General features: G+C 33.2%; 1 protein-coding gene across 1 annotated transcript; it reads right to left on the bottom strand.

The window, feature by feature from the left end:
* Positions 1 to 5413: 5413 nt before the first annotated feature.
* LOC107823128 (uncharacterized) lies at positions 5414 to 8258 on the bottom strand. Its single transcript, XM_016649719.2, has 2 exons — positions 7816 to 8258; positions 5414 to 7066 (listed from the first exon to the last, which is right to left on the bottom strand). Exons 1-2 carry the CDS (start codon positions 7921 to 7923, stop codon positions 5528 to 5530), a joined length of 1647 nt encoding a protein of 548 aa, XP_016505205.1. The 5' UTR covers positions 7924 to 8258; the 3' UTR covers positions 5414 to 5527.
* Positions 8259 to 13421: the final 5163 nt, after the last annotated feature.

The raw sequence follows: 13421 nt of genomic DNA, 5'->3' as shown, positions 1-13421 counted from the left end.
AAAACCAGTTGAAATTGCATGACTAAATTCCGCGTATACCATTTTGAATCATATATGAATGCAAAATTTATACAACCATGCATGTTTATTAGTAGAAATATACTCGATTTTGAATTTCTAAATACAGTATTAGGATTTTCAACATAATTCAAATAATGAAAAATTTATTAACCAAAATTTAGTTAATTTTAAAAGTTTTAAATATTTAAAAAATTAAATTACAATTTTGTCCAATGTGATTAGAAACCAAAATTTAGAAAATGTAATTGTTTAAAATTCGGAAGAACTAAAAGGCGTGCGAAGCTTACGTGTTACTTGAGTTTGAGTCAAATAATGATTAAATTGCTTATAACAAAATAAAGAAAAGGAAGAACTTGAAAATAAAAACTTTTCTAAGATTCCTAACGTGTTTAAAACTTCTTTTCGTTTTTGCTTACCAGAATAGCCAATAAGTTTGGTAGAATTAGACTAAAAGATGTAAAATTTACGTTTAATTTGGATTTGGACAAAGCTAGAGTTTTATTTTATTTAAGTTGGATTCTAATAATGATTAAATCATTTCAAACAAAATAAAAAAGGCAAAGACTTGAAAATAATTATGACTTCAAATAAGGAAAGAATTTAATAATAAAAATTTTAGTAGATTTCAAATTCCTAAATATTAGGATAATAATTTAATTACGATTTTATCCAATGTAAAAACTATTTTTAAAAGGTAAAAAAGGCGAACGACATTTCGCTAAGGGTCGTCGTGCTTTTAATATAATATAGACTAATCTCTATGAACGTGCGTTGCACGTAAATATTCAATATGTTTAATGATTGCATGTCGATGTCAATCAATAATCTTTATTTTGCCTTGAAAATTTGTATTTTTATAATAATAATAATAATAATAATAACAACAATAAAAATAATAATATAATTCCATGTAGATAAGCTTTCAACTGTTGGATAGTTTAAATCTTTTATGTTATTCGGTGTAAAGTATTGTGTGACTTGTGTCCTATTCAAGTGCGTACTTTATCTAACTCTAAAGTAACTCTAATTCAACTACTATGGATATGAATTCTTCTAGGAATTAACTTTGACTTTATATTACAATTGTAACCAATGTTGGAATTTATCAGCAAACTTAGACATAATTCACCACAAAGATTTAAAATTCTACTTTCATGATTGTAGTAGTTGTTTATATTAGACCGGGAATCGAAATCCAGAAATAGTATTAGTTTAAAACTCTATTTTTAAATATGATATTTTTTAAATTAACAAAACACCAACAGAATCATGGTAGAATATGACAAAAGGGTATACAAGTCAATTAATATTTCGGAGATATTATAGGTGTTTAACATTTAACGTAAAATATTTATACTTTTATAATAACATATATAGATATAGATATTGATATAGATAGTTAACAAACTGTAAGAATGCCTCAATAATATGCTAAAGGAAAACAATTGAGATGTTGGTCTAGAGATACTTTAGATTAGGAGTACGGTAATACGACCATCTAATGTTCTCCTAAAATTCTTGTTTAAACAGAAGATTATGGTGAAAAAAAATTATTTCTCTTCTAGATCTTATTTATTAAAAAGGGTAAAAAACTTACAGAGAACACAAAATCGGTTTCCAAACAATAATTAAATTATTTTAAAAGAAGACGCTGCAAAATCAACAATTGAAAAAAAACAATGACGATAGCATTAGGAACTTGTAATCATTAAATTTCATGAATATTTTATTGATCAAAATTTCACACTTTAAACACTCCACACCTTATAAAAGATCCCATTATATTCTTTTCTCATTATTTTCCCTTTGATCAATTAGACGATATCTAAGACTAACCTTAAAAATCTATATATTATATTCTCTAACTCATAATAATAATGTATAAAGTGCGACTGATCAAAGGATGTTTAGAACTTGGTGCCATAGGTGTAGAAGATGCCTAAACTAAAGTCTGTATTAGGAGACATAAAATTAATTCAGTCAAAATAAATATGTTTAATGTGGAACGAATGAAACATATTGAAGAAACACACAAGAAAAATCTAAGAAAATCACGACAAAATCTTAATCTCTATTTACACATAGTATCACATATCGATATGCAAAATATAATTACATATCTAAACCAACAAAAAATATTATATCATGTATAAATCTAACGATACATGAACATGTATAAGCAAATAGTACTTATCAGATGAAATTATTAAACACCGTAAAAGTGAAGAAAATAAATGAAAAGAGATTAAAATTACCTTGTTAACTAAGAGTCAAACTTTTAAAATTTCTTCCAAGAATACCAATCACAATAACTACAAGATAGTATATGTAAAAGTTAGATAGTAGAAAAGAATACTATAAGAAATATTCATTCTAAGAGGTTTATTCTCCAACAGCCACACCATAGGCTAACAATATAAAGCACGAAGAGTTGTAGCATAGATAACGTAATGTATTTCTCTTTAAATTGACAATGTATAACCAAAACACCACTCCTATTCAAATTTAGAGTCCCGCGGCGAAAAAGTATTCATAGAGATAAAACCTTAGTTGATTTTAAAATTTCAATATTACCTGTTCTATCCAAATCAAGTTAGGTCTTTGTACGAACGGAAAAGAGTCATAAATGCCCTTAACGTATTAGAAATGACTCAATTATGCCCTCCTTCCACCTATGAGTTTAAATTTGCTCTTAATGTCATTTTTAGGCTTAAAAATGCCCCTCTCTTAACGGAAAAATGACATGGCATTGATGGACATTTTAATTGAAGGAAAATTTGAACCTATAGGTGGAATAAGGGCATTTTTTAGCCATTTCTAATATGTTAAGGGTATTTCTGACCCTTTTCCGTTTTAATTAAATATGTAGCATTTATTTAGTCCGGAAAAAAGTGAATTGTTTTCTACTAAAAATTGAAAAAAATGAAAATATTTTTTTTCTAGTTTTTACAAAAAAAAACTGCTTTAAAAAAATCTGAAAAATATTTTCTAAAATAATATTTTTGTAAAAACTAAAGAAAAAAAACTAAAAAGCAATTTTCTAAAGCAATATTTTTGTAAAAGCTGAAAAAAAATATTTCCTCTTCTTCTTCCTTCCTTGTTTGTCCATATGCTTTCTCAGTTCATTTTTTTTATATATATTTTAGTTCTTCTAATGAGTTAGTACATCAAAACTGAAATATATTCGTTTTTTTCAGTTTTTAGTAAAAACAAATTCACTTTTTTCAGACTAAATATATGCTATATGTTTAATTAAAATGCCATTTTTCCAGAACTCAGAAGGCCAATCTATTCCTAAATAAATGCTACATGTTTAACTAAATAAATGCTACATTTTCCGAGACTAATTAATTTTTTTTACTATAAAATAAAAAAACGAAAATATTTTGATTTTAATATACTGACTCATTAGAAGAACTAAAATATATAAAAAAAATGAACTCAGAAAGTATATGGACAAACAAGGAAGGAAGAAGAAGAGGAATTTTTTTTCCAGCTTTTAAAAAAATATTGCTTTAAAAAATTATTTTTCAGTTGTTACAAAAATATTATTTTAGAAAATATTTTTCAGCTTTTTTTAAAGCATTTTTTTTTGTAAAAACTGAAAAAAAAATATTTTAATTTTTTTTTCAGTTTTTAGTAAAAAAATAATTCACTTTTTTCCAGACTAAATAAATGCTACATGTTTAATTAAAATGTCCATCAATGCCATGTCATCTTTCCGTTAAAAGATGGGCATTTTTAAGCCTAAAAATAACATTAAGGATAAATTTGAACCCATAGGTGGAAGGAGGGCATTTTTGAGCTATTTCTAATACGTTAAGGGCATTTATGACCCTTTTCCGTTGTACGAATGATTTAATTTTGCAAGGACATAAATATCCGTCAATATTTTGGGGATATTTTCGTCGATCAATATTTAGTATTCTAACATTCGTGCTTTTATAATAATATAGATAGATACACTTAGAAGTACTTTTTAAAACCTTGGCCAAACACTAATTATTATACAAAAGTACTTTTCAAAAAAATTAGTCAAGCACAAACTAATTTTCATCAAATACTCTTTTTAAAAACACTTTTGAGAAAAACACTTCACAGAATAAGTTGATTTTAGAAACTTGACCAAACTGGCTAATAACTATATTTAACATGTGTGGATCCGGAGTTAGAACTTAGAAATGCCACATTTACAACAAATGCAAAGGAATTGAATGTGACACGCGATAGCAAATAGACATTTAAAAAAAAAAACATTGAAAGAGTCTAAGACAATCTAAGTTTACTTTCGTTTGATTAGAGAGATAAGTGATAATTAATTCCAAAATTAAATTTTAGATGGGTTTAGCCCTTGTTTGATTGGGATAAAGGATTAGGGGTTCGGCACTGCTCTATTACTTTTGGCTCCAATAAACATCAATACACATGCAGATGGATGACACGTGTTCTATATAACTATGAAGGGTTGAGATTGCTTTTTAATTTATTCTTGTATTTTTGGTCATTCTCCATCTTTTGCGGACCGGAACAAGAAGGAACTTGTCGGCGTCAAAATTTTTATCCTTCTAATGTATTTATCTCATGCCAATACCAAACCAATCGTTCCCTTCCATGAAAGCACAAACATAGCAAAGAGTGCCTCAAAACAAACAGTTATCGAGTGTATCGTATTCTTATAAAAAATTATGTATATGAATTAATTGTTTAATAGAATAAAATTTGGTTATCTTTTTATATGTAGAAAATCAGTAATTAATGCCATTAATTAATAAAATAAAAAATCAGTGCACTAGGTACATGTTTTGTCATACTCAAAGTAATAGTCAGTTGGAACTATTACCGTTCTTGTTCCTGTTTGCAAAAGATGGAGAATAACAAAAAATACAAGAATAAATTAAAAAGCAATCTCAGCCCTTCATACTTATATGAACACGTGTCATCCATCTGCAGGTGTATTGATGTTTATTTGAGCCAAAAGTAATGGAGTAGAGCGGAACCCAAGTTGGTTATCCCGGGATTGTAATGTTTTTTTATCCCTATGGGAAGGTGAGATAACCAATCCCGATATAATTAATTCCGGAATAATTAATCATGGGATAATTTATTTTTCAACCAAACGACCCTTGCTAGTCTACTGAAATATGTGTGATAGACTAAATGATGCCATTGAGCTTTATACCATTTGGCAAAGTTTGTACATTTTTCTGTTAACAACGGACCTATGTACTTGGGAAAAATCCCTTACTAGCTCTACTATGATTCTATGAAGATTAGAAATCTTCTGCTAATGTGTCTAATGCATATATATAAAAAGTTAACTAAGCGGCATCGTATGTTTGAATATTATATCTACTTTTGGACCAAAAACAAGTAACAAGAGAATGTGACATGAAATTAGTAAGATCAATAAAATCACATTGCACTAAACCATCTTTTCAAACTTGCAAAGTTATATTACAGAAAACTTTCTTTGCTATAGAAAAGTTTTGCTATAGATTTGATGTATCTAGAACTTCATCCTGAGAACCTTACCAAGAGGTTGTAATGTTTTAGGAGTAGTATCAGCCTTGTATTCAGTAATTTCTCTGGAAATTGACTCCTCTCTAAGTGCTGCCAATGCAGCCTTTTTTCTTTCCTTGTGTTCCTTCCACCTCTTTATCTGATCCTCAAGTCCAGCTTTACCCTTTTCAGCTGCCTCAGCTCTGCTTATCGCCTGCTCAGCTCTCGTCCTCAACTCGTTAATTTTCACTGTTGCTGTTTTTAGTTCTTTCTTTAATACTTGCATTTCATTTGGTTCTTCATAAACTGGCTCCTTCTTCTTGATCAACTGCTCATACTCCTCCCTTGGTATTGTGATATAGGCCTTCGTCTCTCCTTTTCCCTCTTCTGGTTCTTCATTTTGTGTTTCTTCAGAAGCTTCTTTTAGTCTCTTGTTTTCTTTTTTGGCCTCTTCAGCTTCTAAGGCGAGCTGCTGAAGTGCGAGATGTAAAGCTGATTTCTCGCTCTTGGCTACTGAATCAGCAACCTCTGCTGCTGCAATCTTTGACCTCCCTTTATGAAGCTCAGATTGTAGAAATGCTATCTCAACTTGTGCTTCTGATTCTTTTTCTCTTGTCCCAACCATTTCCTTTTTAAACTGCTCCAACTCAAGGCTAATCGTTTCAACATCTGCATTGGCGCGAGTAGCCTCTTCGTTGGCTTTGTTGAGTTCCCCCTTTAATTGCCTGAGTTCTGACTCCAATAAACTTACATAACCAGATTGATCCCAATTCTTTCTCTCTTGTAATTCCAGATCTTCTTTTAACTTTTTCACCTCACATACAACATCGGAAGTGACTTTCTCAGAAGAAGCGCGAAGCTCATTTACTTGTTGGAGTTGCACTTTCATTGAATCAATAAGTACAGACTTGTCCAATAGCTCCTTCTCCAAATCCTGCATTATTTCCAACTGATTTCTCAGAAATTCTACTTCTTCCTTTGCATTTGCAGCTTCTAATTCCAACTCAGCCCCTCTTTCATACAATAGTGTAGTGTTTTCTTCTGTCTCGGTTGCAGTCATACTCAAGCGCGAAACACTCTCATTTAGCTTTGACACATTCCTCAAAAGCTCTTCAGTCTTTAACTTTTCCATGCTCAAAGCAGATTCCATCACTTCTACTTGTGTTAAGGCTTCAAGCTTAGCATCTCTAGCTGCCACTAACTCTCTTTCTGCTATAAGTAGTTCTCCTTGTTTGGACTTCAATTCACTGATGGCGTGTGATAGCTGTTCTCCCGTCTTTACATACTCCAAAATTTGGTCAGCCATCTCCTGAATCCGTGACTCAAGCTCAACTACATGAATCCTCAATCCTCTACATTCGATCATGTAAATCTCCTTCTCGAGTTCAGAGCTCATTAGCAGGGAGCAGTGTTCATCAGCTGTATTTTCGTGATGGTCTAGCTTAAGAAGTACTTGTTTGTGTGCAGAATCCTTCGCTTCAACTTGAATTTTCAGGTTTGCCAAATCTCTTAACACACTTCCTATATCTTTTTCTTTCTCCATCTCCTGTAAGTTAAAAGGAAAAAATGAATGAACAATTAACTTCAAATACATCCCTGCTGAAAGCTGAAATGCTCCGCATTAGATGTGATTTAGACTTGGTTACTTGTCTGTTTTAAGTCATTCAACTTAGCATGTTACACATCATCAGGATAACCACATCTGCATGAGATCATCTTTTTCTAACTATTTTTAGTTACCTAGTCCTCTAAACAGTCCATACCATCTATTGCAACAACAACTACTACACCTCTATCCTAAGCTAATAAGGGTCGGCTATATAAATCCTCATTGACCATATCACTCAATTTAATCTCATCTCAAACCAATATTATACGTTCATACTCTCAATTACGTCCCAAAAAGCATAAAGAATGAGCTAGAGAAAAATAAACAAACAAGAAACACTTTGTAATTACCACCCTGCGGAGTGTTGCATAGACAGCACAACTATGAAGTACGCAATCTCAATTTCAGATAACAATTCAAGCTGATAATAAACATTAGCACTTAATATACTTAAGTTCTAGTCTTAGTGGGAAAATAATGAAAGCAAAAGGGCTTATCTTGAGGGAAGTAGGGGGAAACTAAGTACAAAATTAAATCATCGACTGAAGCAATCTAAATCTTTTACTGGATAGAGGATATAATATATATGAACTTGATCAGCAGTACTAAGTATACTGTGTGCAAAAGAAAAAGTGAGTACATTTTTTTGTGAAGCAGTGCATAATTTGGACCAGTAGTTGGCTTACATTGATACATGAACTGAAACTGTTTTTCTTCTTGTCACTTGATTTCTCTCCAAACAAAGAAAGCGCGGCTTGCACCGATTCAATTGATTTTGTATCAATCTCTCCCATTACTTCCTTCTTTCTCCAAGAGAAAATAAAACTCCTTTTGCCGATCTCCAATAAAGAAATGAACTTTATTAAAATTTGAGAAAGATGAAGAAGAAATTACCTGAAGTTAGCGAATTAGAAGCAGCAAAAGATTTTTTGATGGTGAGAAGCAATAAGATTGACAATTCATTTGATTTATAAGTAGGAAATTTGTCAGAGAATTGGAAAAACCGACAAGAAAAAGAAATTTCTGTCGCCGTGGAAGGATCCAACAGAGTAGCATTGTTTGTTCCTACAGTAAAACAATCAGCTTTGTTCTATGTTTTGCAATAAATGCCCCTCTGCCGTTTTGAACTTTTGTTTGCGCGCGCTTCCTCTATGTTTCCTCTTTATTCTTCTTCTTTTTCTCCCCTTCTTACTGCTCTTATTTCTTGCTACTGCACATATATCTCATAATAATTAGTACTCCCTCCGTTTCAATTTATGTTAACCTATTTGAACTTGTGGTGTAAAATGAGACATATATATTTGTGTGTAAAATGAGGCATATATAAATCATTGCATAAAGGTAAATTATTTACAAATAAGAATAGAGGTCATTCTTTTGGCACGGACTAAAAAGAAAATAGATGTATGGGCCAAAAATTATCCTAGTTATATGTGGGTCACGTCAACACTAAGAGAACCTTTGAAGGCTGCCACGCGTCATCGATATGATTTCAACAAAAGACGAAGACGAGATCGAAGTGATCTGACAAAGGACGAAGGCAAGGTCGAGGAGTCAATAGAGATCGAGGTCGAGGACGCGTACTCTCTTTAACAGATGAGTAACGACTAGTTTTAGGATTAAGACTTTAAAGCGAATATTCGAGTGAATATTTCTGGATTTTATACTATTAAGGTTTTGTGCCCCATGTTCCCTTATAAATAGAAAGATATGTAGTTATAGAGGGGAATTGGACACTCATTGTAAAAGAACAACACTTTGACATTCTTTGAAGATTCTTGCTTTATATACATACAAAATATACCTTTTTCTCGTATCTGTTTTTAACTTTTCTCCCACGATCCAAGAAGAATACGAATATTCAAAAGTTCATCAATCACTTATCATTGTCAGGAGGAATATCGCAGAATTCAATCCTCTTTCGGTTATCTCACTTGTATTTATTTACTTAAATGTCATTATATTTCATTTATTACTATTGAATGATGTCTTCTTAGTTCTTGGGTTATTAAATACTGTTGTTGTTACATATTTATTGATATCTGACGGAACTTGTGACATTTTGTCATGAAATAAGTTAAACGACCTTTTGGATATTAATATTGGCTAAGATTGACTTTATTTTATTAGAAACCTAATTGTTTAAACCTAGATCTAAATTTTGGGTCAAACAGTTTGGCGCCATCTGTGGGAATTTTCTCAGACAATCTTTTAGTTTCCATTAGATCTACAACTCACATGACTTGCTAATCTAACAAACCACAAAGTTTATCTCTCCTCTCTGTGCATACAAATTTCCATGGCAGGTAACCAAGGAAACGGAATGAGGGCAACAAATAATGTTCCCCTCAACCTCATGAATGCTATCAACGAAGGCTATGACACCCATAATGAGGGGGCAACGCCTACGGCCTCTCCAAGACGAGAAAATTCACCCCCACCTTTATGCAGCACAACAAAACCAAACAGGAAAGGACCCTCCACATATGCGGGAGAGGGGGTTCACCCGCAATAAAAAAAAACTCCTCAAAGCATGGCTAACTGATACCCTAGTCAGCATACTTAACAAACAAGCTCCATGCACGACTATAGAAACTACGAGAGCCCACGCAGCACGACGAGGGGACGAACAAGAGTGGAAGAAATGGAAAATGAAAACAATGCGCTCGGAGACCAAATGAAAGAGCACCAGGAACGAGTAGACGAGATACCTGACGCCCCCAAATTACTTCCAAAAAGGGACGCCGGTAGTGACGAGCATAAAACACAACACGAAATTGATGCTCGCTAACCAAAGATAATATAGTTAAATTATTGTCTCCACAAGGATTGGATTTAAATAATGCTCTAGTAATTTTTGGTTTAACTGCTATTCAGGATGATCAAAACTTGATTTGGAATGATTACGAACTACGATTAACTACTAAAGTAAAGCAATTGACAATTGACTGCAAAAAAAAAAACTAGAAATTATTAGTGTTGGTTTCTTATCAATGTGAGGCATAAAGGTTTTGACATGATAGGTGCAAGATTGTTATTCTGGATATGATACTGTTATATTTCACTCTTGAGGTTCTATCTATTCTCACGAATTCAATAAATGATTAGCTTATACTTCTGATTCAGACTCCTCTCTCGATTAAATCTAAATCTTTCAAATAAACTAATGTGAAGTGCGGTGAAACTTGCAAGAATCTATTGGTAGGAATGATCTAAGAAAAATTTCTCGCAAATATTTCTCAATCTTAATTTAAACGGTAACTCAAAAAGCTCTCTCGATTACTTCAAAGAATCACCAAAATAAACTAAGGCATACGCTGCAATAATATTTAATAAGATGTTCCTCTTTCGATTAAACTCTATAACAAATAAAATCACAACTATATTAAAGCTCCACCAATAAATTCAAGCAATTAAGCAGTAGTCAAATCCATAAACAATAACCAAGTCACCAAATCATGTCAAACCCTAAGGTAAACTACTCCATAATGATGGAGGAAATCATCACAAATATAATTAAAGAGTGAGAAAGCATCAATCTAACGTTATAATCCAAACTCTCGTATTGAATTGATGGAAAGATGATGAAATTATGTGTCTTGTAGCCTCTACAGCTCTCCCAAAGCTTTCAAGGTCAAAAGTCCTCTAAAAACGTATTTTTGGTGTATTTATACTATGTAAGAACAGAACCAGATGAAACTATCCTTTTCAAGCCGAAGTAGGAGAAATACTCTGTAAAATTTGCACATGCATAGTGTATGGCGCGCCGCCCCACGCGGTGCACCTGTGGAGAAGTTCAGAGAGTTGATTTTTACACTCTACAGGAATTTTGCAATAGCGCCTCGTACCCCGCGGCGCGGTAGTGCATTTTTCTCAGAGTAATCTTTTTCTCTCACTTTTTGACATCCAGACTTAGTTCTCGAGCCCCGAACGTGATCCCGACTTAATATCTTGGGCTTTTACTTAGACTTCAAAGCTCCAAATCATCCATTTTAGCTTCAAACTTTCCTTTTCACTCAAAATCACATCCTACACAACCTAACACACATAATAAGTACAAAGTACTAACAATTAGGCTGAAATACAATCAAACTGTAGTAATTAGAGTATAAAATATAGCTAAAACACGAATTCCTAGCCTACCATTAGGTAGGTTCATAGAACAACCATATAGCGAGGAAGCGACTCCACATGCCATTGATCTCGTCTAATTTCACTCCCCTATTTGAGGATATAAAAATGGTCGATGCAATAATAATACCCAACAGAGTCGGGGTCGAATTCCATAGGGAGCTATGTGAATGGGTGTTAGTAGTATATATCTTAATGCGTGAGTTTGTATATCTTAATTTGCACTTCCGCAATATTGGGTTTTGTTTGGAAATCTAAGTTAGACTATAGTTGCGATTTAAAGAATGAAACTAGAAAATTATTTTTGGTTGTTTTTCAAATGATAAAAAGACCTAGGGCTATGACCTTCATCTAGGTGTTCGCTTAATGGGTTGTAAACTTTAAAGCTTGTTTTATTTGTTGGGGTGTATTATAGCTATCAACACTCAAGTACTCACTCAATACCTCTCGGCCAAAGAGTGATTTTGACCAATTTGGCTTTCTCAAGCCCAAATGGGTATTTGAACAAAGCAGTTGATAATAAGCTCAAGTCGGGTTTTACTATCTCTAGGTTCAACCCTTTAATTGGGCTTATCAATCTCTCGATTGACCCAATTTCTTGCTAGCCAAGTTTTCCTAGACTAAGTCTCTCTTTCTCAAGTAGAGACCAAGTCAAAAAAGCATGAAATAATGTTTGCAACTATTAATTCTTCAAATAAAAGCAAGAACAAGGCTAGATAATCAACACCAACCATAAACAAGCAATAAATCAAACACCCATTAAGTTTACACACTAGGGGTGAGTCACAACCCTAGTAAAAATCTAGCTACTCATGCTTAAATTAGAAAAAAAAAAAGAAGAAATGATAATTAAACCCATATTAATAATTAAAATGATAAAATCAATATTCAAAAAGCTCAAAATAGCAAAAACTACTAAAAAGAGCAGAAGAAAACGTCTAGAGTGGCTGCTGATATCAAAAGTTGACCTAAAAAAATGAAACTCTTCTATTTATACAGAGCTGGAATTTTTGGACAAAAATGTCCTTTCAGAGATTCTGCGGTCGCACAATTCCATGTGTGGTCCGCACTCCGCTTCAGCTTGAAAAGGTTGGAAATCTGCGGCTGCATAATAATGAAGTGATCTGCGGTCCGCATAATAATATCTGCGGTCGCACCTTGTTCTTCTGCGGTCCGCACAATAATGTTTGCGGCCGCACAACTCTTCTTTTGCGGCCGTACAATAATTATGCGGTCCGCACTTGAGTTGGACTGGAGGTGCAGGTTCTCTGAACTTTTACTCTGACCCAGCTTCTGCGGCCGCACAATTTCATGTGCTGTCCGCATCTTGCAACCTTCTCTGATGAAATTTCTTCATGACCTGCGACCGCAGATGGTATTCTACGGTCCGCACTTTGAGCTTTTGTGTTGTTTTCATCCTTGAGTTCAGATTACTCCTTCTTGAGTTGAATTTCATCTTGGGAGCTCATCTTCTAATATTCCTGCAATTAAGCATATTTTATCAGTTTTCAGGAACACAATTAAGCGCTTCTGGACTAAAATGAAAGCTAAAAGACGCTAATAAGTAGTCAAAATCCCCACTTATCATCTCCCCCAAACTTAAGATTTTGCTTGTCCTCAAAAAAATAAAGTAGTTCTCACCTCCACATGTTAAGAGCCATTCCAGCTAATCAAAGGTGAATCAATCACACATCAATTGGGACCAATAATTACCCACGACACTTATGAATTATCAACAAGGCAACAAGTTGAACTTTTAAGCACGAATAGTTCTAATGTGACACTTGAGCATCAAGAGTTGACTTTATTCATCAAGGAAGTTCGCTCTTTTATGTAGGTCATTGTGGATCCCAAACTCCTCCTCATCTACTCTCCGTTTGCCTATTTCACTTAAGAATATAGCACTCAATTCAAAGATTTTTGAAAGGTTCGCTCATCTCTCTCAAAAGAATATCGAAAGCACGGCTTTAAGTACCATAGGCTTGCCCCTTATGTAAATCACCACTAATGTAAGCTTACTCGGCTTGAAATCACGCAGGGATTTTTCGGCATACAATGAAAGCTTTTGGACTAAGGTTAGATAAGTTATGATAGAACGGGTTCATCTTTCCTTAAGCACTACATGTTCTTTTAATGGCTCATGCTTTTGCCAACTCTTTAA

Source organism: Nicotiana tabacum, chromosome 4, assembly GCF_000715075.1.
Source record: "Nicotiana tabacum cultivar K326 chromosome 4, ASM71507v2, whole genome shotgun sequence".
NCBI lineage: Eukaryota > Viridiplantae > Streptophyta > Magnoliopsida > Solanales > Solanaceae > Nicotiana > Nicotiana tabacum.
Note: the sequence above shows the minus strand (reverse complement) of the source record. Positions and strands in the feature narration are given on the sequence as shown.

Bases quoted from the DNA above. Each gene is read 5' to 3' on its own strand.
- LOC107823128 (XM_016649719.2), bottom strand. From the start codon at position 7,923: ATGGGAGAGATTGATACAAAATCAATTGAATCGGTGCAAGCCGCGCTT. The intron at 7,067-7,815 runs GTAAGCCAACTA...TTTAACTTACAG, and splicing joins GTTTCAGTTCATGTATCAAT to GAGATGGAGAAAGAAAAAGA.